Source organism: Loxodonta africana, chromosome 11 (genome assembly GCF_030014295.1).
Source record: "Loxodonta africana isolate mLoxAfr1 chromosome 11, mLoxAfr1.hap2, whole genome shotgun sequence".
Classification (NCBI taxonomy): domain Eukaryota; kingdom Metazoa; phylum Chordata; class Mammalia; order Proboscidea; family Elephantidae; genus Loxodonta; species Loxodonta africana.
In genome coordinates this window covers 37,960,439-37,987,633 of record NC_087352.1, presented here as the reverse complement: position 1 = coordinate 37,987,633, position 27,195 = coordinate 37,960,439, and the positions used below count along the sequence as shown (strand labels likewise).

The 27,195-nt window shown below is 38.3% G+C and overlaps 1 protein-coding gene across 7 annotated transcripts in view; it reads right to left on the bottom strand.

Moving 5' to 3' along the window:
• The window catches only part of RTTN (rotatin), a 211,898-nt gene that overhangs the window by 151,561 nt on the left and 33,142 nt on the right, over positions 1–27,195 (bottom strand). For 5 of the 7 annotated variants that reach the window (XM_064294406.1, XM_064294408.1, XM_064294407.1 and 2 more), the window contains exons 12-19: positions 19,657–19,869; positions 18,147–18,259; positions 16,825–16,951; positions 15,455–15,580; positions 13,814–13,930; positions 12,132–12,271; positions 1,811–1,982; positions 19–118 (exon numbers count right to left, since the gene is read on the bottom strand). In XM_064294406.1, the coding sequence (XP_064150476.1) occupies positions 19–118; positions 1,811–1,982; positions 12,132–12,271; positions 13,814–13,930; positions 15,455–15,580; positions 16,825–16,951; positions 18,147–18,259; positions 19,657–19,869 (1,108 nt within the window). Of the gene's footprint in view, positions 1–18; positions 119–1,810; positions 1,983–12,131; positions 12,272–13,813; positions 13,931–15,454; positions 15,581–16,824; positions 16,952–18,146; positions 18,260–19,656; positions 19,870–27,195 lie in introns of those variants that run through there. The other 2 variants (XM_023543735.2, XM_064294412.1) reach the window with 2 other exon arrangements.

The window sequence follows — 27,195 nt, the reverse complement described above, 5'->3', positions numbered from 1 at the left end:
TTCCTTAAAAGACATTACCTTGCATAATAACAGCTAACTGCTCTGCAGCTGACTTTCTCAAAACAAAATCAATGTCATCTGAGGTAAAGATTTCATATACTTTTTCAACAGTCTCCACCTGAAGATTAAAAAAAAAAAAATTACATTTTTCATCTGCTTTCAATTTTCCAACAAAATTTTGTAATTGTGCCATAAAAACAAATGCTATAAAAGCTCATTCACTTAAGTAACTGACAAGCAATTACGTGCTTGTCAGGAAGGAACCGCAAAGAGCCATGGGATGTCAAATAAGCCTTTCTTCTTAATGTATATTTTTGCTAGGAAGTCATCATAAGCCACTAACCCACTAATGACCTTAAGAATGTCACAGAAAACATTCAAGTTACATGACATCTGTACAGGTAGTGCTGGGCTAATCTGAGAACAGCCTCCCCAGCCAAGTGACTCAGGAATCCCTGGGGTTCCCAGAAGCCTCCAGTTGGAATCCGTCTGCTGGCTCCCTCTCTTTTCCCTGAGAGACCCCCAAGCAGAAAGCATGAAGGGACTTGCTGCCTAGCACTCCAACAAAAGCCACTGTCAAGACTAGTTTCTGATGTCACTTCATGCCAGGACACAGTCTGCGGTAGCAAAGCTGGCAACAGGAAAAGGAGAGAGAAAAAGAACAAAGCCAACTCTCCCTTTCACCCATGCACTGCTATCTCCTAGCCCTAAGTGTGGTCTCATAAAAAACAATTCCAGAACACTCATTCCCTTCCTGCATATTATTGGCAGGGCACAGGAGTCCCAACCTGGTGCTGAGCTGGTGGAAGATTCCCCAATCCTCCAGCCAGGGCTATCATGTAGTCCCCAACACTTAGGTTAGAAGAACACTGCATGTATTTCCCCGTTAGAAAACTGTTACACATGGCTCAACAATACTACCATGGGCTTTGGTGTCCTGGTCTAAAATAAGTAAAAGTGATGAATTGGAGACATAGAGACAGGTAAAACTATGAAACACAGGAATGAATCCGTGAAGAGAATAAAACCAGAAAAAAAAAAACCCATTGCTATCGAGTCAATTCCAACTCATGGTGACCCTATAGGACAGAGTAGAACTGCCCCATAGGATTTCCAATGAGTGGCTAGTGAATGTGAACTGCCAACCTTTTGGTTAGCAGCTGAGCTCTTAACAACTGTACCACCAGGGTGCCGTGAAGAGAATACGCAGCTTTTTAAAAAGAATTTCACATCAATCCAGGATGATGTGGGCACAGTTCTGGTAAAAGACAGGGAAATGGCTGCTAAACCTTGGGAGGGATGTAAGGAACCAAAGATTTAGAAAAGTGATTGACAACAAAATTTCAGAACTGTTAACATTTTAGGGAAACCACCTTTGCCTACTATATTATTTTTCCTCTGATAATGAAGAGGCTAAAAACATTAACATAGAAACTTTTTCTTTTTTTTTTAATTTCTAATTACCAATAGTTTTTATGTCAGGGATATTTGATTTTTAAAATGCATCACAAAATTTCTTTCTGCTAGATTAGCCTTATGTTATATTTAAGGTTCTATCAACATTAATTTGCATTTCAAGTATATATAGTAAATGAAAGAGACTTAATGCCTGCCATATAGTAGGCACTCAAGAAATATCTGATCAAAAACAAATGTACCCAGAAGCCAGCACACAATTTCAGACAAGCCATGAACAATCATACCTGATGCTACTGCTTCTCTCCATCAAACCTGAACATGTAACATAAAATATGTGATAAAACAATGCATCAAATAACCACAGAATAATAAACCCAAAAGTTATAGTCACCTTAATAATTATTTCTCTTCTGTCATCCAAATTGAGGTCGATGGGTTTTTTCACAATAAATAAATTAGTAACTCTGGAGAGAACCTTGGCGTCTATGAAAGGGCGTTTCATATCAGCCCCATCTTCATTTGTAAGATGAAATGCTAAAAGCTTTAATGCTAGGGAGCGGACCCTAAAGACACAATGTATTTCAGTCAACATCTGCAATATACAAATGACTATAAATTATAAAAGTCTACAGTTACAGTTATTATATATAAACAAAGTACAATAAATTAGCCATACCTCTATTGAGACGTTCCTAATGTTATTTTACTTTTTCTATTAAAAATCTTTAGTTCGGGAGGCGGGGCCAAGATGGCTGACTAGGTAGAAGCTACCTCGGATCCCTCTTGCAACAAAGACTTGGAAAAACAAGTGAATCAATCACATACGTGACAATCTACGAACCCTGACCATCAAACACAGATCTAAAGAGTTGACCTGAGTGACAGAGACTGAGAACGAGCAACCACGGGGAAGCAACGACTGTTTTCGGAGCCTGGAGCCAGCGTCCCAGTCAGAAAACCTTGGTGCCGGGCTTTGGCCTGGGCGCAGGGGAGCTGAGCATGGCATCCTGAGACGGAGCAAACACGGGATGCAGCCCTAGCCCCCAGAAGTGACCTTGAGGGAAGCCCAGCCACTGCACACAGGCAGGAAGCGCAGCGACGCGGCTGACAGGAGGAGAAGTCACCGGGAAGCAGCGACTGGTTTTGGAGCCTGGAGTGCGGCGTCCCAGCCGGGGAACCTTGGTGCTGGGTTTTGGACTGGGAGTGGAGGAACTGACCACGGCTTCTGAGACAGCACAAGCAAAGGACGCGGGCCTGACCCTCAGGGGCAATCTCGACCCAGCCAACGCACACAGGCTAAACACCCCTCGGGAATCTCAGACAAAACAGTCATCACAAAGCAAGATACGTAACTTCGCCTGTATTCCAGGTTCTAGTCTCTACTATCTATCTGATCCCTCCCCTCCCCTTCTCAGGTGGCTTCATTAACAATGGAATTTCCTGAGCCAGAGAGTGAAGTGCTCTGTGGTTTTTTTTGGTCTTTTCCTAACCCATTCTCCTGGCCTGAGACAAGCAGCTACAAAAACCCAGGGACCAAAAATCCTTCCCTGACTTCCCGAAATTGGACTAAAAACACAGAACCAGCTCCAGCTAAGCATCTGAGATCCACAGTCTTGGGCTTTCATCCCTACAGGGAACAAGGTGGCTATTATAATGCAAAGGCAATTCTGATAGGGATCTGACTGTAATTGTTTTAGCAGATTATTGGAAAGACAAGTTTCCCAGGTCTGAGATCTCTGCATATTAAACACAGCCCTCACTGACCCACAATGGGGAACTGAGGGCTGAAGCTCCCCCCAGACCACCAAGCCTCCTGCCTTAGGGGTCTGAGGATGGTGACACCTACCAATCTGTAGAGGTACTTGCACTGGGGGCCTAAGGTACAGCTGCAGAGCCCACCCACCAAAGTGCTTTAGGAATAGAGACATACCTACCTCACTGGCACTTGGGCGAAGCCTGTCGGCATCCTGCCCCCCCTGGAATGTGAAACCCTGCTGCTACTAGAATCTGGTGCACACAACTATTACCACTACTCCTCTAGGTGGATAGGGGACAGTCTGCACCACATATCTGGTGACCAAAATCAGATTCCACTCAAGAATAGTGATTGGACTCTTAGGCTTATATTTCTGGTACCAGCCCAAACCGGCTGGTAAGAGGACATAACTGATTCAAGGGCTACAATAATCAAGACAGCGTAATCTAGTAGCCCATCTACGTATATTCAAAGAAAACAAAACAAGATAAGACTCAGTGAGCAAATATAGAATAAATCATTACAATATCTTAGTGATGGGTCAGAGACAGCAGTCGATATCAAACCACATAAAGAAGCAGACCATGACTGCTTCTACAACCCCCCAAACTAAAGAATCAAAATCTTTCCCAAATGAAGATACAACCCTGGAATTGCCAGATTCAGAATATAAAAAACTAATTCACAGAATGCTTCAAGACATCAGGGATGACCTCAGAAATGAAATAAGGCTTTTACAGAAAAAGCCAAGGAACACACTGATAAAGCAGTTGAAGAACTCAAAAAGATTATTCAAGAACGTAGTGGAAAAATTAATAAGCTACAAGAATCCATAAAGAGACAGCATTCAGAAATCCAAAAGATTAACAGTAAAATTACAGAATTAGACAACTCAATAGGAAGTCAGAGGAGCAGAATCGAGTAATAGGAATGCAGAGTGGGGGACATGGAGGATAAGGGAATTGAAACCAATACAGCTAGAAAAGAATTTTAAAAAATGAAGAAACCCTAAGAAATCATGTGGGACTCTATCAAGAAGAATAACTTCCATGTGACTGGAGTTCCAGAACAGGGAGGGACAAGAGAAAATACAGAGAGAATAGTTGAAGATCTGTTGGCAGAAAATTTCCCTGACATCATGAAAGAAGAAAGGGTATCTATCCAAGATGCTCATCAAACCCCATGTAAGACTGATTCAAAAAGAAAATCACCAAGACATATTATCATCAAACTTGCCAAAACCAAAGATAAAGAGAAACTTTTAAAAGCACCCAGGGATAAAAGAAAGGTCTCCTACAAAGGAGAACCAATAAGAATAAGTTCAGACTACTCAGCAGAAACCATGCAGGCAAAAACGCAATGGGATGACATACATAGAACACTGAAGGAGAAAAACTGCCAGCCAAGGGTCATATATCCAGCAAAACTCTCTCTCAAATATGAAGGTGAAATTAAAACATTTACAGATAAACACAAGCTTAGAGAATTTGCAAAAACCAAACCAAAGCTACAAGAAATACTAAAGGCAATTGTTTGGTCAGAAAATCAATAATATCAGATACCAGCACAACACAAGGTCACAGAACAGAACATCCTGATATCAACTCAAAAGGGAAATCACAAAAACAAATTATGATTAATCTTAAAAAGAAAAAAATGCTCAAAACAGGCAATCACTGAAGTCAATATGTAAAAGATCACAATAATCAAAAAGAAGGACTAAATACAGGAGGCATAGAACTGCCATATGGAGAGGGATACAAGGCAATATAGGACAATACAAGTTAGGTTTTTACTTAGAAAAATACGGGTAAGTATTAAGGTAACCACAAAGAGGTGTAACTCCGTAACTCAAAATAAAAACCAAGAAAAAGATAACAACTCAGCAAACATAAATTCAACTACTACGAAAATGAGGAACACACAATTTACAAAGAAAAACATCTCAGCACAAAAAAGTAGAAAAGTGAAATTGTCAACAACACACATAAAAAGGCATCAAAATGACAACACTAAACACATACTTATCTATAATTACACTGAATGTAAATGGACTAAATGCACCAATAAAGAGACAGAGAGTCTCAGACTGGATAAAGAAACACGATCCGTCTATACGCTGCCTACAAGAGACACACCTTAGACTTAGAGACACAAACAAACTAAAACTCAAAGGATGGAAAAGAATATATCAAGCAAAAAAGAGCAGGAACAGCAATATTAATTTCTGACACAATGGACTTTAAAATTAAATCCACCACAAAGGATAAAGAAGGACACTACATTAACGACTGAAGGGACAATAGACCAGGAAGATATAACTATATTAAATATTTATGCACCCAATGACAGGGCGGCAAGATACATAAAACAAACTTTAACAGAACAGAAAAGTGAGGTAGACACCTCCACAATTACAGTAGGAGACTTCAACACACCACTTTCGGAGAAGGACAGGACTTCCAGTAAGAAGCTCAATACAGACACAGAAGACCTAATTGCTACAATCAACCAACTTGACCTCACAGACTTATACAGAACACTCCACCCAACAGCTGCAAAGTATACTTTTTTTCTAGCGCACATGGAACATTCTCTAGAATAGACCACATATTAGGTCATAAAACAAACCTTCGCAGAATCCAAAACATCGAAATATTACAAAGCATCTTCTCAGACCACAAGGCCATAAAAGTCGAAATCAATAACAGAAAAATCAGGGAAAAGAAATCAAATACTTGGAAACTGAACAATACCCTGCTCAAAAAAGACTGGGTTCTAGAAAACATTAAGGAGGGAATAAAGAAATTCATAGAATGGAACGAGAATGAAAATACTTCCTATCAAAACCTCTGGGACACAGCAAAAGCAGAACTCAGAGGTCAATTTATATCGATAAATGCACACATACATAAAGAAGAGCGAGCCTAAAAAAGAGAACTGTCCCTACAACTTGAACAAATAGAAAGCGAGCAACAAAAGAATCCATCAGGCACCAGAAGAAAACAAATAATAAAAATCAGAACTGAACTAAATGAATTAGAGAACAGAAAAACAATTAAAAGAATTAACAGAGCCAAAAGCTGGTTCTTTGAAAAAATTAACAAAATTGATAAACCACTGGCCAGACTGACTAAAGAAATACAGGAAAGGAAACAAATAACCTGAATAAGAAACGAGATGGGCCACATGACAACAGACCCAACTGAAATTAAAAGAATCATATCAGATTATTATGAAAAACTGTACTCTAACAAATTTGCAAACCTTGAAGACATGGATGAATTCGTAGAAAAACACTACCTACCTACCTAACACAATCAGAACAACTAAATAGACCCATAACAAAAAAAGAGATTGAAAAGGTAATCCAAAAACTCCCAAGAAAAAAAAACCCCTGGCCTGGATGGCTTCACTGCAGAGTTCTACCAAACTTTCAGGGAAGAGTTAACACCACTATTACTAAAGGTACTTCAAAGCATAGAAAATGATGGAATACTACATAACTCATTCTATGAAGCCACCATATCCCTGATACCAAAACCAGGTAGACACCACAAAAAAAGAAAATTACAGACTTATATCCCTCATGAACATAGATGCAAAAATCCTCAACAAAATTCTAGCCAGTAGAATTCAACAACTTATTAAAAAAATAATCCACCACGACCAAGTAGGAGTTATACCAGGTATGCAAGGCTGGTTTAATATTAGAAAAACCATTAATGTAATCCACCATATAAGTAAAACAAAAGACAAAAACCACATGATCTTATCAATTGATGCAGAAAAGGCATGCGACAAAGTCCAACACCCATTCATGATAAAAACTCTCACCAAAATAGGAATTGAAAGAAAATTCCTCAACATAATAAAAGGCATCTATACAAAGCCAGCAGCCAACACCACCCTAAATGGAGAGAGTCCGAAAGCATTTCCCTTGAGAACGGGAACCAGACAAGGATGCCCTTTATCACTGCTCTTATTCAACATTGTGCTAGAGGTCCTAGCCAGAGCAGTTAGGCTAGGTAAAGAAATAAAGGGCATCCGGACTGGCAAGGAAGAAGTAAAATTATCTCTATTTGCAGATGACATGATCTTATACACAGAAAACCATAAGGAATCCTCCAGAAAACTACTGAAACTAATAGAAGAGTTTAGCAGAGTCTCAGGTTATAAGATAAACATACAAAAATCACTTGGATTCCTCTACATCAACAAAAAGAACATCGAAGAGGAAATCACCAAATGAATACCATTCACAGTAGCCCCCAAGAAGATAAAATACTTAGGAATAAATCTTACCAAAGATGTAAAAGACCTATACAAAGAAAACTACAAAGTACTAGTGCAAGAAACTAAAAAGGACCTACATAACTGGAAAAACATACCTTGCTCACGCATAGGAAGAATTAACATAGTAAAAATGTCTATTCTACCAAAAGCCATCTATACATACAATGCACTTTCGATCCAAATTCCAATGACATTTTTTAATATGATAGAAAAACAAATCACCAACTTCATATGGAAGGGAAAGAACCCCCAGGTAAGTAAAGCATTACTGAAAAAGAAGAAGAAAGGGGGAGGCCTCACTCTACCTGATTTTAGAACCTATTACACAGCCACAGTAGTCAAAACAGCCTGGTACTGGTACAACAACAGGCACATAGACCAGTGGGACAGATTGAGAACCCAGATATAAATCCATCCACATATGAGCAGCTGATATTTGACAAAGGCCCAGTGTCAGTTAATTGGGGAAAACAGTCTTTTTAACAAATGGTGCTGGCATAACTGGCTATCCATTTGCAAAAAAAATGAAACAGGACCCGTACCTCACACCATGCACAAAAACTAACTCAAAATGGATCAAAGACGTAAACATAAATACTAAAACGATAAAGATCATGGAAGAAAAAATAGGGACAACGTTAGGAGCCCTAATACAACGCATAAACAGAATACAAAACATTACCAAAAATGACGAGGAGAAACCAGATAACTGGGAGCCCCTAAAAATCTATGCTCATCTAAAATCTATGCTCATCTAAAGACTTCACCAAAAGAATAAAAAACCACCTACAGATTGAGAAAAAATTTTCAGCTATGACATCTCCGACCAGTGCCTGATCTCTAAAATCTGTATGATTCTGTTAAAACTCAACCACAAAAAGATAAACAACCCAATCAAAAAGCAGACAAAGGATATGAACACACATTTCACTAAAGAAGATATTCAGGCAGCTAACAGATATATGAGAAAATACTCTCGATCATTAGCCATTAGAGAAATACAAATTCAAACTATGATGAGATTCCATCTCACTCCAACAAGGCTGGCATTAATCCAAAAAACACAAAATAATAAATGTTGGAGAGGCTGCGGAGAGATTGGAACTCTTATACACTGCTGGTGGGAATGTAAAATGGTGCAACCACTTTGGAAATCCATCTGGCGTTTTCTTAAAAAGTTAGAAATAGAACTACCATACAACCCAGAAATCTCACTCCTCCGAATATACCCTAGAGAAATAAGAGCCTTCACACAAACAGATATATGCACACCCACGTTTATTGCAGCACTGTTTACAATAGCAAAAAGCTGGAAGCAACCAAGGTGTCCATCAACGGAGGAATGGTTAAATAAATTATGGTATATTCACACCATGGAATACTACCATCGATAAAGAACAGTGACGAATCTGTGAAACATTTCATAACATGGAGGAACCTGGAAGGCATTATGATGAGCGAAATCAGTCAGAGGCAAAAGGACAAATATTGTATAAGACCCACTATTATAAAATCTTGAGAAACAGTATAAACTGAGAAGAAGACATACTTTTGTGGTTACGGGGGTGGGGAGGGAGGGAGCGAGGGAGAGGGTTTTTTACTGATTAATTAGTAGATAAGAACTGCTTTAGGTGAAGGGAAGGACAACACTCAATACATGGAAGGTCAGCCCAATTGGACTGGACCAAAAGCAAAGAAGTTTCCGGGATAAAATGAATGCTTCAAAGGTCAGCGGAGCAAGGGCGGGGGTTTGGGAACCATGCTCTAAGGGGACTTCTAAGTCAATTGGCAAAATAATTCTGTTATGAACACATTCTGCATCCCACTTTGAAATGTGGCGTCTGGGGTCTTAAATGCTAACAAGCGGCCATCTAAGATGCATCAATTGGTCTCAACCCACCTGGAGCAAAGGAGAATGAAGAACACCAAGGTCACATGACAACTAAGAGCCCAAGAGACAGAAAGGGCCACATGAACCAGAGACCTACATCATCCTCAGACCAGAAGAACTAGTTGGTGCCCGGCCACAATCGATGACTGCCCTGACAGGGAGCACAACAGAGAACCCCTGAGGGAGCAGGAGATCAGTGGGATGCAGACCCCAAATTCTCATAAAAAGACCATACTTAATGGTCTGACTGTGACTAGAGGAATCCCGGCGGGCACAGTCCCCAAACCTTCTGTTGGCACAGGACAGGAACCATTCCCGAAGACAACTCATCAGACATGAAACGGACTGGACAGTGGGTAGGAGAGAGATGCTGAAGAAGAGTGAGCTAATTATATCAGGTGGACACTTGAGACTGTGTTGGCATCTCCTGTCTGGAGGGGGGATGGGAGGATAGAGAGAGTTGGAAGCTGGCAAAATTGTCATGAAAGGAGAGACTGGAAGGGCTGACTCATTAGGGGGAGAGCAAGTGGGAGTAAGGAGTAAGATGTATATAAACTTATATGTGACAGACTGACTTGATTTGTAAACGTTCACTTGAAGCTCAATAAAAGTTAATTAAAAAAAAAAAAAGTTAGAAATAGAACTACCATACAACCCAGAAATCCCACTCCTCCGAATATACCCTAGAGAAATAAGAGCCTTCACACAAACAGATATATGCACACCCACGTTTATTGCAGCACTGTTTACAATAGCAAAAAGCTGGAAGCAACCAAGGTGTCCATCAATAGATGAATGGTTAAATAAATTATGGTATATTCACACGATGGAATACTACCATCGATAAAGAACAGTGACGAATCTGTGAAACATTTCATAACATGGAGGAACCTGGAAGGCATTATGCTGAGTGAAATTAGTCAGGTGCAAAAGGACAAATATTGTATAAGACCACTACTATAAGATCTTGAGAAATAGTATAAACTGAGAAGAACACATTCTTTTGTGGTTATGAGGGGGGGAGGGAGGGAGAGTGGGAGAGGGTTATTTACTGATTAGTTAGTAGATAAGAACTACTTTAGGTGAAGGGAAGGACAATACTCAATACATGGAAGGTCAGCTCAACTGGACTGGACCAAAAGCAAAGAAGTTCCCGGGATAAAATGAATGCTTCAAAGGTCAGCAGAGCAAGGGCGGGCGTTTGGGGACTATGGCTTAAGGGGACTTCTAAGTCAATTGGCATAATAAACTCTATTATGTAAACATTCTGCATCCCACTTTGAAGTGTGGCGTCTGGGGTCTTAAACGCTAACAAGCAGCCACCTAAGATGCATCAATTGGTCTCAACCTACCTGGAGCAAAGGAGAATGAAGAACACCAAGGTCACACGATAACTATGAGTCCAAGAGACAGAAAGGGCCACATGAACCAGAGACTTACATCATCCTGAGACCAGAAAAACTAGATGGTGCCCAGCCACAACCGATGACTGCCCTGACAGGGAGCACAACAGAGAACCCCTGAGGGAGCAGGAGAACAGTGGGATGCAGACTCCAAATTCTCATAAAAAGACCAGACTTAATGGTCTGACTGAGACTAGAAGAATCCCAGCGGTTATGGTTCCCAAACCTTCTGTTGGCCCAGGACAGGAACCATTCCCGAAGACAACTTATCAGACATGGAAGGGACTGGACAATGGGTTGGAGAGAGATGCTGATGAAGAGTGAGCTACTTGTATCAGGTGGACACTTGAGACTGTGTTGGCATCTCCTGTCTGGAGGGGAGACAGGAGGGTATAGAGGGTTAGAAACTGGCAAAACCGTCATGAAAGGAGAGACTGAAAGGAGGGAGCAGGCTGACTCATTAGGGGGAGAGTAAGTGGGAGTATGGAGTAAGGTGTATATAAGCTTATATGTGACAGACTGACTTGATTTGCAAACTTTCACTTAAAGCACAATAAAAATTATTTTTAAAAAAAGGTCTATAGGAACACCGAGAATAAAAAAAAATCTCTAGTTGTTAACTTTGATTACTGATTCAATTTTATAGTATTTATAAAACAAACATCAGAAACAAAGAATATTCAACAATAACAACTGAAGAGATAGACTCACAGTCAACTTTAAAAAGTTAATCTACAAATAAAGCTAAAATGCTTAACTTCAATTCTAGTGCTCTATCAGGTTTATGGTAGATACTTAGTACTTGCCGAATCTAATAAAAGTAGGACTTCACTGTGATATTACTGATACATAATGGTCAAGGAAAGGATACTTTTTCAATTTCCCAAGTAAGTAGACAAAGTAAATGAGATTAAAATACCTGTATTTTCTGGCTTATGAGGCAACTGGTTCTACACTTTTATGAAAAACTTAATTGTGAGAACAAATGTTTTAGAAAAGGACAATTCCAAGAACCTAACAATTTCTAAAGGGACAGGAAGGGAATGCCCCACAACTTTTGCGATCTGTTTATTTCCATGGCTCTCCAAGCTGCCTGGGGCATGCCTGCACAGCACTCAGTGTCAGCAGTGCTGTGACACAGACCAAACTGGCAAAGGACAGTTAGCTGTGAAATGGATGAAACATTCCAGGAAAGCCTGTAAAAGGCCCTGTATCTCTTCAATTTCACTCATTATTTCCTCTATTTCCTTCATATGCAAAATCACCTCCTTTAGTTCTATTCTGTTCCAAATTGATATAATTACTACACTTTCTTGACTGTTTTCATTAATCTTCTGTATTCAAAAGATGAAGACACTGTACTCACGGTGGCTTCTTCACCAGTAAGAGCCGTAGCACAGACTTGAACCAGGTCGTGTAGGGTAGAACCCCTTCTCCTGCCTCAGAACCCACTTTGCTCAGGAAGAGAATGCAGTTACCTAAAGTGTCTTCTGTATCTGCATAGCCCTGAGAGATTTTTTAAAAAGAGAAATTATAGCTTGATTTTATACATATTGCTTAACTTTTGAACTTGAAAATAAGAACTGTATTGGCCTATCAAACAACTGACAAATTTATTTTGGAATCAGTTGAATAAAACAGACACTTTTTTCAAAAGAGCCTACATGAGTTAAGGAGCTTAAATAAAACTGCAGTTAAAGAATAATACTGGAGGAAAAGAATTTGGGGGTTCCTCAAAAAGTTAAACATAAATTACCATATGACCCACCAATTCTTCTCCTAAGTATACACCCAAAAGACTTAAAGCAGGTATGCAAACAGACCAAGTGCACCAATGTTCACTGCAGCATGCTTCACAACAGCCAGAAGGCGGAAGCCATCCAACTGTCCATCAACAGGTGACTGGCTAAACAAAACGTGTTTCATTCATACATTGGAAATTATGCAGCCATAGAGGCAAATGAGGTTCTAATACATGCTATGCCATGGATGAACCTTGAAAACATTATATTGAGTGAACTAAGTCAGATACAAAGGACAAACATTGTATGATCCCACTCTATGAAATATCTAGAATAGGTAAATGTATAGAGACCAAAGTTTATTAGTGGTTACCAGGGAGCATGGGAAGAGGAGAATGGAGAGTTAACTGTTTAAGAGGTATTAAGTTTGTTTGGGGTGATGAAAAGCTTCTAAATAGGTAGTGGTGATGGCTGCACAGCATTGTGAATGTAATTAACGGCATTGAGCTGTATGGGTAAAAATGGTTTAAATGGCAAACATTTTGTTATATATATATATTTTTTACCAAAATAAAATTAAAAAAAAAAAAAAAAGTAACAGAGAACTTCGCAAAAGCATAACAATCTTCTTCACACTTGCTGTTTTCTATTTCCCAAGATTCTAGTAGTACCACCGCCCCAGCTGAGGTACTTCACAGATCCTCAGCCTGTCCCGACAGCACAAGAGTGTTACACACTAACTACATGCATGGAAGTAGACAGGGAGGGTCAAGGCCCAAGGCCTGGGCTCTCTTCACAAAATAAGATTGTACCTATGATCATGCTTCCTATCTCTGCTTCTCATCTGAGAGAGGCAGAGACCTGAACTTCCCTCACTCCTTTATTGCCCAGAAAGAAAGAATTTGTTTCCAAGAGGTTGTTAATCACTGTATAACTCCGGTTACATATATATACCGATAGAATTAATAAGTCAAGTTTAGTTATGTAATGTCAGCTTAAAAAGCACCACTAACTTTGCCTGAAAGGCTTCCTATAGAGTTCTATTTTCACAGTCAATGCGAAATGCCTGCACCTCATTTTTTAACCACTCATCCAAATACATAAAGTAACAGACAAATTAGCTATCCTTGTTTAACCCTCTGCCAGAAGCAAGAGATAGGCACGCATTTCCCACCCGTTTATCCACAGCCTTGGTAGCTTTTCTTCATTTCTCTCATGACATGATAGTTCTGCTGTTTTCATGCTTTTATATCAATCACTCTCAGCAAAGATAAACTGTATCAGAAAGGAGAATTGCACAGAGCACCTGCAGCACTGGAATGATGGGACAGAGAGACTCAATGAACTTGTTCCAGGTCAGGGCGGTCATCCCCAAGCGTCCCTGCAGCAGGTACATCAGAATGGCCTTGGCAGCAGCATTCACCTACTCAACAACACAGACAAAACAATCCAATAAAATGAGCTACTCCACTACATCATCTTACAGATATATAACATTTTATAAAATCCAGAAGTGTACTGTAATCAATATATCTTCCTTCAAATGTTCATATTTCCCCTGCATCATCTCACATTCTGTTCTGGACCAATATGCAACATCATGATAAAAGGAGAAAATACTGAAGTTGTCAAAGATTTCATTTTACTTGGATCCACAATCAACATCCATGGAAACAGCAGTCAAGAAATCAAACGATGCACTGCATTGGACAAATATGCTGCAAAAGACTGCTTCGAAGTGTTAAAAAGCCAAGATGTCACTTTGAGGACTAAGGTGCACCTGACCCAAGCCATGGTGTTTTCAGTTGCCTCATACGCATGTGAAAGCTGGACAATGAATGAGGAAGACTGAAGAAGAATTGATGCATCTGAAGTATAGTGCTGGTGAAGAATACTGAATATACCATGGACCACCAGAAGAATGAACAAATCTATCCTGGAAGAAGCACAGCCAGAATACTCCTTAGAAGTGAGGATGGTGAGACTTCCCACATACTTTGGACATGTTATCTGGAGAAGGACATCATGCTTGGAAAAGCAGAGAGTCAGAGAAAACAAGGCAGACTGACACAGTGGCTGCAGCAATGGGCTCAAACATAGCAATCAATTGTGAGGATGGCCCCAGACGGGGCACCAGGCAGCATTTTGTTCTATTGTATATATGGTCACTATGAGTCAGAACTGACCAAATGGCACCTAATAACAACACATTCTATACTCAATCAGTTTTCCTCCTTTTGTGATTCCCATTTTTTACCTTTAAAGTATACTTTCCCCTTGCATAGACATTTTCTTTAATGAAATAACCAGCTTGCTATAACTCTTGTATATTCCTCAGAGTCTTATATGAAAAACATAACCAGTGTGATCTGAATTCTCTGAGAAAAAGCATGTCCTATATTGTGATTTCCACATTTTTTAACATTTCTTTTTACTTAAATAACACCTCAAGTGAACTCATACATCAAAGACAAGTTTCTTTCCAATTTCCCATTGTATTATCTATACCCACTGCTCACTTATCAACATGGTTAGGTTCCAAAGACCAGGTCATTATGCGAAAATTGGCATTACATGAAAATGGAGAACGACCACATCAGATCACAAAATGAAGGATGACTGCATGATTAGATAACAGCCAAATTACATCACTACGTAACTGCCAAACCACTGAGACTCATGGCCCAGCCAATTTACATATAACCTTAACCATCTCAGCTAGCATTACTCTTGCCTTATACCTCAGCATTCGTTACTGGTAGACTTACGTCATTAATGGTAAACAGTTGGATAGAAGATTTTTTTTATTATTGTTGTAAATGCAAAATGTCAGATAATAAGACAGTAAGTGAGGGGTAGGTGTAGTTATATTAGAATCCTGCCTTCATTTAGCTGAGGATCTAAGGACTTACAGTAGTCTTTTGCACTTACTTTTAACATGTCATACCTCATTTTTGGGTTCTTGAATGCCAAATGTGGAGATTTCATACAGAACTTTTGGATGAAGCAGAAAATGAATCCCATTACAAACTGAAGACACAGGTTTAGTGACATTATGGACACCTAAGCATTCCTGTAAAATAATGTAAAAACACTTTTTTGAAGTAATGACACTGATTTTTCCAAAGATTTTCTTCTGTTTATAATTCACTTCTAATTTTAATTTTCAGTTTATTAAAACTTTTTTCTTTACCAATAGAGGATATAGAAGATTTTCTTGCCTAACCGTTTGTGAGTCAGCACGAGATACTTGTATTATTTTCTGCCAACAAGAAGTCTTGATAAATTAAATGACCAAACTGCTAAGACCACCATAATCTCTTAAAGTTGTTCATTAATATAGAAATAAAGAATATAAAGTAACAAGCTTATCCTAAGATTACAGTTTTATTTAGAGGTTTGAAAGAGAGAAACAAAATCAAACCGAAACACACTTAAAGTTACAGCATTGGGGCTGAGAAGACAACATACATGCAGGGTTTTAATTATCAATACAGCTATCCACCTAAGTACAAGTAATGACCCTGTACCATCCACAGACTAATTATTATAAATTTCTTTTCTTTTAAAGTGTCAAAAACAAGAGGATGTTTTCAAGAGCATATACGAACATGCATACCTTTCAATATTACCTGATATACAATGCTCTTTTCAATACTGAAATATTTAATATTCTATATATCATTATATACCAAAATACTTTGTAATTTAAAAACAAAAAGAAAATTTGTTTAAAAAGAAATAAACATGCTAATAAGAAAATAAGACTTGAAACTGTAAAATTTAGGCCATAATAACCTAAAGCTTTCTGAGTATAAAAATCACATGAATATTTGGTAGAAGTCAACCTTTCCTTATAATCTTTTCCATCATTAAATAACAAAAAATAAATATAATAATGTATCATATAACAAAATAGGACAGAGTTGAACTGCCCCATAGGGTTTCCAAGCAGCAGCTAGTGGATTCAAACTGTAGATCTTCTGGTTAGCAGCCTGGTTAGCAGCTGAGCTCTTAAACGCTGCACCATCAGGGTTTCTAATCAAATGCAATAAAATCAAAATCTTAATAAAAACTGTAATAAAGTAATTCAATTACTAGATGTATTAAGTAGGGAGGGAGTTTAATTGTGTGAATTTCCTAGAATTGACTAATAAATACCATCTATTATTACAGAATATAGTTTTTATATTTAATATAATTTAATATCTATTTAATATAGTTTGTGTAATTTAATTTGGGGAACAGAATAATAGAACCCACTGTTAGTTTTTCCTCCTTACCCCCACCCCTAAAGTTAAAAAAAAAAAAAAAAACCTTAACAATTTCCAGACAGCAGCGGTAAGTCTCAACTTTCACTTTCAGCAAGGGATGAGCCAACAAACACAGAAACACCTTCTGACTTTCTCCTTGTAGTAACGGGCTGGCCTGTGCAGATTTCCAGCTGGTTAAAAGAAAAAACATCTAAGACATCTACGGCAAGTAAGTTACCAAACAAAACAGACTGCAAAGCACTAAAGGGATTTCTTCCTACTCCAATTCCTCCAACTGGGACTCACTTAACTTATCCAATATTTACAAGTACTTACCTAAGCACTTACTTGTTTCAGGGTAGAGAATATTCTCTCTTAAAGAGTACGAACAACCCAAACTGTCTTTGAAAATCCATTATTAATTCTTAAGGTTATAATAGAGTTTTTGTTTCTCCTTAACCCAAGCTTAAAAGGAAAAGCTTAAAATCTTTACCTTTTGTTTGAATTTCAGACATGGACATATTTAGTCATTACTTGGTTTTTTTGTTTGTTTGTTTGTTTGTTTGTTTAACTCAAATTACCGCCTAAAAATAGCTTTTTATTTTCTCAAATAATTTCAAATTCCTTAGTCTATCACCACAAGACTGATTTTCTATGTTATTAATCACTTCCATTTTTCTTTCTTGGGCTTTCTGCAAGCTTTTCAGGTCTTTTGAATTCTACAGCCTTTATATCCAATCAATAACAAATTATAGGCTTACCCTTGGCATTATAAAGGCTTGATAAGAATAAACATTAACATCAGAAATTTTTTTTTATTTAACTTACTTAACAGGAAAATAAATGAAAGAAAAGCATTTGATGCTTATCACTTCATGAAATTTACTCTTTCAAAAAGCAAAGAAGATACTAAGTTCTAGACTGGAATGTGCTGTGATGTCCTCAGGATAAATTAGGCAATGGTTAATGTTTTCCAAAAATCCATATAAGAAAAAAGTAAAAAAATCTCTAAAATAAAAAAAAAATACTCAATATAATTTAATTAAGACTGTAAGGTGAATAAATAAAAATTTGCTTGAATCATTCATTTGGGTGGATGCCAAAAACAATCCAGGAATTATTTATTTTAATTATACGCATAATATTTTTAAAGTTTACTTTTGAGTAAAACAATTAACTGTCCTAATACAGCTATACATAGAGTTTAAAGGTCAGAGACATATAACAGCAATTTAAACTAAAAAAAAAGATAACAAGATTTAAGACGAGATTCATTTTCCTAAATCCTCAGTTTAAAAACACATTCATGTGTGCGTGTGTGCACACACACAGGTAAACACAGTGTATCCTATAATAATATAAGTAGATTAGGAAAGAAAATATTACATCTTTGAACAAATGCAGATGATTTCCTTTATTAGGGGAAAATGCTGATGAAAAGAAAAGCTACGCAAGGCCTGGTCTGCCAGCTCCAGTAATTCTAAGAGATTCCTCTCTCCCTAAAAAAGAAGCAGAATGGAACAGTAAATGTCAAGTTCATGTACTATAAAATCTTCAACAGCTACCTAAGCAGCTCCAAGAACTTAGAACATTCAGAGACCCTGAGATTGTTCACATTTGCTTAAGTCTACTTTCTCAACAAGCAAACTGAAAATGTCAGCCTAGGGGGAAAATGTGGGAGACAACCCCAACCTAACTGTCACATGAGACTTTCTATTGTTAAACTCTGAATAAGCTTAAAATTACACTAGAGTTGCCTGGCTCCCTGACTGCCTGTTTGTAGCCCCATCTCCCCTATCAGCTGCAGGCTTAAAGGCAGGGTCCACCTGCCTCTTCCATTACCCTGCCTGGTTCTAGGAACAAAAAGGACATTCAATACATGACCATGCAGAATACAACAGAAATATTTCAACTTAAAGACAATTCTATCATGAACAAAACCAGTGGCATCAAGAAGCAGCAAAAAGAAGAGAAAAAGAAAAAAATAATAGTAGGCAAATAAAGGAAAATTCAAATAGGTTCAGATAGACTCCATTGTAGGAGCCAAAATGACTAAGAATTACATTTCTAATTCTACAAGGTCTTCAGGGCCCATGTTGGCATTTTCAGATAGTAAACAACTACTGTAGTGAATGTCTATCTTGAAGATTCATTAACCCCTACACTTATACTCAATAATATCCTAATTAAAAGAAGAAAAAAAAAAAAAAACCCATTGCCAGCAAGTCAATTCTGACTCACAGAGACCTTATAGGACAGAGTAGAACTGTCTCATAGTGTTTCCAAGGACTAGCTGGTGGATTCGAACCGCCAACCTTTAAGTTAGCAGACTTAACCACTTCTTAACCACTGTGCCACCAGGGCTCCAGAATAATCTAACAGTATATCTAAAAAGGTATAAGTAGTACTTCTAAAAAAGTAAAAATAACGGTGCACCTAAAGTTATCCTATGATTTTGCAAACGACCTAGTTTATGACCATATTAAAAACAAAGAAAAAATCAGGCTCTTTGTTAGTATGTGTAAGTGTCTACAAACATTAAAGCAAAAATGTGTTCACAAGTAAACACTAAAATGGCCCTGGCCCTCATAATTTCAACTGTCACTCTGCTCATCCACACTAAGTCACTTCAAAGAAGAACTCACTATTACATATTAAGACGTTTGCAATAATTACTGTTTTTTTAACCACTGATGTTAGTAATACACACCATTCATTAAAGTTTTGGTTTTATTTTTATATTAATCACATTCTTTAATCTCATAACTAACCCAATCAGTAATAGCATACCCCACCTCTAACAAATCAATTGTTACATGTCTATTTGAAAAGTATAGATTAAATGTTCTAAATAGTTTATCAAAAGGATTTGAAAGAGATATGAGAACACTTTTACCTCCTTCCCAACATCAGCCATGAAGTTACAGGTACACTCAATTGAATACACAGCCTCTGCAGTCCTTTTGTAAAGACTGTAGTTTTCAGCATTCAGCTGCTCCAAATAGGCCACAACGGCTTCATGAACATTTGGGTATTCCAAAGAAAAAGGCACATCCAAAGAAAGAAGGAATAACGCTGCTGACACAGGTTCTGGTAAAAACTGGCTTGCCTTGATGAAGTTAAAAACAAAAAAAGTTTGAAAAGCATAGACTATAATCTTAATTCATCTAGTTCAACTTCCTTTAATTAATTCTCCATCACTAAGTTTAAGTCTAAGCTTTTACCAAGGGAAAATCTTATTCCCCAACACATAGAAGCCCAGGTTACAGAAGACCTCCTTTAGAAAGTCTCCCTCAAACCAATAACCAGGATGGCTCTCTCTCCGGGGCCCTGCATGTTGGTCACACCTCTGCTACTGAACTTGAAGCACAAGGCCTTTTTCTCTACATATTTTGTGCATGCAGACACAATCTTCCCAATAAGGCTATAAACTCCTAAGGACAAGACACCTTGCCCCTCCAGAGCTGAACACATAACACCGGGCTCATTAACTACATGCAAAATTGGATAACAATAAATCAAGTCTAGCTCTAGATTGATTTAACATTATTGATTTTTGTTGTTGTTGTTTGGTTTTGTTTTTTGGAAGGGAAAGGAAAAATTCAACATAATATACAAAATAGTTTCAGAAAGCTTAATAGTTCTAGAAAAGGACTGTCCGTTAATTAGTATGAAGTTTACAGGCCCAAACGAAGTATGTTTTATAATCTTGAATCAATTAATTTAAAACTGAAAGAGCTATCTGGTTTTGGTTTTTTTTTTTGTTTGTTTGTTTTTAATGAATCTAGCTTCATGATAAGATTTTACACACCAATTAAGGAAATGAAAAGAATTAAACCCTCAGTGTTCAGAAAAAAATCATTTGGCAGAGCTCACTCTTACGGCTGAAATGCTATCTTTATTAACGTGGGCTTGGTCATAACTTCTTTCATGGAAAACCTATTTTAAGGATAATCATTAACTGCCTGAAAGTCTAAGATTAAGCGCTGAATAAGCTAAACAAACAAGGCCTTCAAATGAAATACAGCTGCTAAACGAATATCAGAAACTTTGGAAACCAAATTTTTAGACTAGCAAGGATAAAACCCCCCAAACTAATGAGATAGCAACTATTAGAGAGTTGAGAAAAATTTCATTATTCTGTGAAAAAGCTCTCCTACCAGGAAGGAAAAAGATAAACTAAATTAAATTAGTACCTATTATTTACTCATTCAACAGCTATTTACTTCACGCTCCTACTATGTGCCCCCACTGTGTGCCAGGCACCATTCCAGATCCTGGGAGTACAACAGCAAACAAAACAAAACCTCCGCCCTCAAGGAGCTGACACCCCCGTGTAGAAGACAGAGTCAACGAGTCAGATGTAAGGCGTGGCTGAGAGAGCTAAGAAAACAAAAATGAAAAAGCAGGGATGGGAAAGATGACAAGGAACAGAGAAGTGGCAGGGGGTGGGGGCACAAGAAGGGAAGACAGTTCCGATGTGGTGGCATTTAAGTGAGACCTGAGAGTCAGAAGTCATGGGGGTATCTGTAAAAAGCCTTCTTAGAAGAGAAAACAGCAAGTACAAAGGCTCAGAGATAAGAGGATATCCCTGTTTAAAAGCCAGCACAGAGGCAGTGTAGCTGGCCCTAAGGGATGCAGCTGAAGGGGCAGTGGCGGGCCAAACCATGGATGGCATTTAGGTCACTGTCAGGACTTTGCACCTCTGAGGGAAGCCACTGGAATGTTTCGAGCAAGTATCAGGATCAATTTGTAGATAAAAACCCACTGCCATTGAGTCAATTCTGACTCATGGTGACCCCATATGTTATAGAGTTGAACTGCTCCACAGAGTCTTCTTGGCTGTAATCTTTATGGAAGCAGTTCATCTGACATTTCTTCCATGGAGCCACTGAGTGAGTTCAAACTATCAGCCTCTAGGTTAGCAACCAACCACAAACTGCTTGTACCACCAAAGGACACGTTGTTGCTGTTGTTGTGTACCACCAAGTTGATTCTGACTCAGAGCCACCCTGTTAGAGTAGAATTGCCCCACAGGGCTTTCTAGGCTGTAAATCTTTACAGGAACAGATCGCCTGATCTTTTCTCCTGCTGAGAGGCTGGTAGGTTTGAACCACCGACCTGGCAGTTAGCAGTCAAGCACTTAACTATTGTGCCACCCAAGGACATTTAGTCTATAGACAGCAGATAGTAAAAGGGCAAGGGTAGAAGCTGGAAGACCAGTGAGGAGGTTACTGCTATGCAAGGTAGGATGGTGGTCATAATTCAGATAATAGCAGTGGAAATGCTGAGAAGTTCTCAGACTCTGGATATATGTTCAAGGGAGAAATGATGAAATTGGCTCAGGGATTGGATCTAGGTTTGAGTAAAAGACAGGAATCAAGGACGAGTCTAAGGTTGTTGCCTGTTCAACTAGAAGAATGAAGTTGCCGTCTACTAAGATAAGGAAAACTACAGAACAGATCAAGGGAAGGTAAAAAAGTAGGTATGGGACATGTTACGTTGGAGATATCTATAATTATCCAAGTAAAGGCTGTCAAAAAAGGCATATATGAGTTTGGAGTTCAGGTGATACATCTAGTCTGGAAACATAAATTTGGGAGGCACCAGCAAACAGTATTTAATTAGATGGCTTTTAAAGCTCTGCAATGGGGTGCTATTTCGTGAGTGACACAATTAGTCCTGCGGTTCTCCTTTAAGAGGTTAGGACGAGAAAGAGGAATCAGGGAAGGAGACTCAGTAAGTCAAGCACTGTGATAAGACAGTAAAACCAAATGGATCTAACTCCAAAGGCACATGTTCTAGTCTGAAGAACTCTTTCTGGCTCTAGTCAGAAAAACAAGAATAACAGCTGCTGAGAGAATTAAATGAACACTAGGCAGAGCGCCTGCCATAGAGCACTCAACAAATACTCATCTCCTTTTCACTTGACCTCAGAGGAATTGACATGTTCTCTCTACATACCACATCTGAAATTCTGTTATCTCAGCCACTAGAAGCTACATGCTAGGTACGGTTCTAAGTTTAATCCTTGCACGGCCCATGGACTGATCACAAGTACAGCCTGGACTACAGACAGCTGTCCTTCGTGCAGAAGCACTAGTCAAAAGCAGGTTGGGACTAAATGTGAAGATGTTCTCCTGACCAGAGTCTGATCAAGTGGTGGAAAACACAGGGTTGTGGGATGAGGGGGAAAGACAAAAGCCAAAAAAGTAGCAGAGAGATTGTTTTCAGTCTAGGATGGTTTTAAAAAACTATCTTGCTTACAAAACACCAATCTGGTACCTTACTGAACATTCCATATCAAATAAAATAAACTAAAATGGACAACTCCGGGCAACTCAATCCCTTTCTAGATAAGCATTCTAGACACCAAAAATGACATATCTGACTGACAGGCTTGGCCCTATTTAAATTAAAAAAACTCTCATTAGAAATCTAGTACCCAAACTCACAAAGGAAATAGAACATGCTGCAACTTACTTTTGCTACGTTTGATGTTCTCATCAAATTGAGGCTTACGTGGAGTTAGAGGTAGTAGAAGAAATTAAGGAATAAATAACCTTCCCTGAACAAAGTGAGCATGTTTCAGTGTAAATCCACGCCACTATTAGATAAACAAGAGCCAACACTATCCTCTGTTAGAGGAATGGGGGTGTAATACTGTTTTCTCTAAACCTTGCTACTCAGAACCGCCCACCAGGACAGCTCTGGGAGCAAAAGCTTCCCAAGAGCCTGTGTTCCAGGGCTCTTATCAGGCTCTTATCAGTCAGTCCACATGCTCAGCACCTGCTCCCAACAAATTCTCGGGTGTAGCCAACAGACTTTAATTGCCCAGGAAATCCCCTAAGGTTATTTTTTCAAAAACCAAGGGAAACAGCCAAATAGGGGCAGTCACTGCACCACATCAGGTGATCTGAATGCACCTAACAGTTTGAGAAGGGCTGGTCTGAATGCCTCCACGGTCTTAACCACATCGTTAGATTTCATCTACCTAACTGAAAAAGTTATGGACCTCGTGGTACATACTCTTCCTTACCCTCAGCCTTGCTGACCTAGCTAAGAAGGGTAAGGGGGGTCCTAAAATGCTCTGTGATTCTGCTTCCAGCACAGCACCAGTAATTTCAACTCATTTCCCAGATGTTTCCCCAAATGAAAATACCTTCCTTCGATTTACCAATTTGGTTTATTCGGCCAGAACATTTTCACAAGATTATCAACACATTTTAATCTATACATGGGTATTCTTCAAAATCACTCAAAATAATTTAAAAATCACTATCAAAAAAGACCTTTGAGATCATTTGGTCAAAACTTTCAAATTTAGGATGGCCTCTTCATAGATTCATACTCATTTTCTAATATCCAAATCACATACTGAAAACCAAAGACACAAGAAAAATATTAGCCCAAAGGACTAATGGACCACATGAACCACAGCCTCCACCACCGACCCCAGAACTAGATGCTGCCAGCTACCACCACCAACAGCTCTGACAGGGATCACCAGCACAGGGACCCAGACAGAATGGGAGAAAAATGTAGAACAAAATTCAAATTCACCAAAAAGTCCAAAGATACTGGTCTGACAGAGATTGGAGGAATCCCTGAGACTATGACCCCCAGACACCCTTCTAACTCAGAACTCAAACCACTCTGGAAGCTCACCTTTCAGTCAAAGATTAGACAGGCCTATAAAACACACAATAACGCACGTGAAGAGCTTGCTTCTTAGATCAATCAAGTACACGAGACCAAGTAGGCAACACTTGCCCAAAAGCAAAGACAAGAAGGCAGGGAGGGACAGGAAAACCAGAAACAGGGAACACAGGGTGGAAAGGGGGAGAATGCTAACACATTGCAAAGGACTGCAGTAAATGTCATGAAACAAGTTGTGTACAGATTTTTAAATAAGAAACTAATTTTCTCTGCAAACTTTCACCTAAAGCACAATTTAAAAAAAGAAAAAATTACATACTGATTAGGTGATAAGTCAAACAATTAGAAACCACTTTCAAGGTAGAAAGTTGCAGAGTCCAATTTCCATTCGATTTTTGGTGGGCTAGCAACAGGCAGAGGGCAGCATAACCTCACGTTACACAAATCAAGGTGGAAATTCAACAGCAATGGAACAGCATTTTGCTTAAGTTCTTATTTCATAACTCTTTATCAACCAAAGCAAATATAACTATCTATAAACCAATATCTTAACTACAATCTCCAACATGACCTTATTTACTGTTGTAATGAAGCTCCAAGTTAGACATTTAAAAGAGCTACCAAAAACTGAAGATACTGATTTGCCTTCACACTCAAGAACAAATTTTAAAAAAATTACCTTTCAAAAAACCACGAAGAATTGCCTTTACAGTATTGGCACTGAACTAAGGCAAAATAAAATATTGATTTCTGTCTCATTGATTGCTGCTGCCCAAATATGCACATACTGGGTGGGGGGGGGAACTATAATCATATAAGCAATAAATAAACTATGATATACCTGACAGCAATAAATAAATGTTCTATCAATTTTTCAACTGATAGATAAATTTATAATATTTAAATAACAAGTTATTCCAAATGTGTTACGTATAGGTATAACTGCACGTATAGGTGTACATGTCTATGTGTGCTGCACATATCTTCAACTAAAAAATAAAGCACATAGGGGTCACAGTTATAGATACTTAGTAGACATAACAAAGCACCTCACAGGATTGGTTTACTAGGTTTGAGGGCTTAGAACCATAGTCTCGTGGGGCAACTGGGTCAATAGGCACAACACAGTCCATAAAGACAATGTTCTGTATCCTAGTTTGGTGAGGAGCGTCTGGGGTCTTAAACTCTTGCAAGCAGCCATCTAAGATACAACTATTGGTCTCTACTCATCCAGAGCAAAAGAGAAAGAAGGAAACCAAAGACACAAAAAAAGAAACTAGTCTACAGAACTAACAGTCTACACAAACAACAGCCTCACCTACACCTTGAGACAAGAAAAACTAGATGGTGCCTGGCTACCACTACTGACCAATCTGACCAGGGACTCAACAGATGGTCCTGGATAGAGTGGGAGAAAAATGTAGAACAAAACTCAAATTCCTTAAAAAAAAAAAAAAAAAAAGCCAGACTTAGTAGACCAGTAGAGACGAGATGAACCTCTAAGATAATTGCCCTTTAAACTTGCAACTTAAACCACTCCCAGAGGTCACCTTTCAGCCAAATGACAGACTGGCTTATAAAAGAAAAAATATCACTCGTGATTACTGTGCTCCTCTAAATAATCACCTACATAAAACCAAAGAGTAAACATTTTCCCTAGACCAAAGATGAGAAGGTAAAGGGGGACAGGGAAGCTAGATTAAGAGAAACAGAAAACCAGCATGGAATAAAAAAGCTGATACACTGTGGAAAATGTATCCAATGCCACTGGATACACTATGTACAGAAGTTGGTAAAGGAGAACTTGCTGTGTAAACTGTCACCAAAAACACAGTATTTTTTTTAAAAAATTAAGTTATCCTAGCACCACTAATTTTTCAGTTATAAAATATTGTTATGTAAAGTGAGACCCCCATATTGTAATGCCAATTTGTAAAGGTCTTATGTAACTTTTAGGCTCAATTTTTAACACTTATGCCTTGTAAAATTACCAGTCTTTAAACAGAAAATCACTTCAGCAACGTAATGACTAATTAATAAAAGGTAAAAATTTAAATTAACAGAAGTGATGTTATTTTCCCTAAAGCAAAATACTGTACTTAGAATTTAACATTTTATTCTTGTTTTTCCAAATGACCCTATATTATACATGCAACAGTTATTTTAAAATAGAGTATAGGCTACATTTTCCATGACACTCTAGAGAACAGAACTGTAAATGGTTAATATCTAAGGACAACAAAAAGGCACAGGAAATAGTTCTTTAGTTGCAGTGATTTCTTCTATGCCTTCATTTAAGTGTGTCACACCTTTGGTTTTACAATAAGCACACTACAATATACTTCTGTGTGAATCATTTGAGATATTTTCACCACTGATACTCAATTTCAGACATACAACCCACATTTAAAAACAGTCAGCAAAGAGATTTAAAAGAAATATTTACTCCAATGAAAAATCACCTTTCACATACAATCATACAACAGAGTAGCATTCAGCAATCTCAAAAAAACAATATTGAGCAAGCACGTACTTTATAATTCCACTTACACAGTGTTCAAAACCAGGCAAACCTGACCTATAGTGATAAAAGTCATAATGTGGGTTACCTTGGGAGCTTACAACGGGTTGTAAGAAGTCTTTGGAATACTACTAATGTTCTATTTCTTGCTCTGGGGGTGGTCCCTTTGTAAACACAGATATGTTCACATAGTAAAAACACATTGAACAATGCACTTTTCCGAACATATGTTATACTACAGTTTTTTTAATGTTA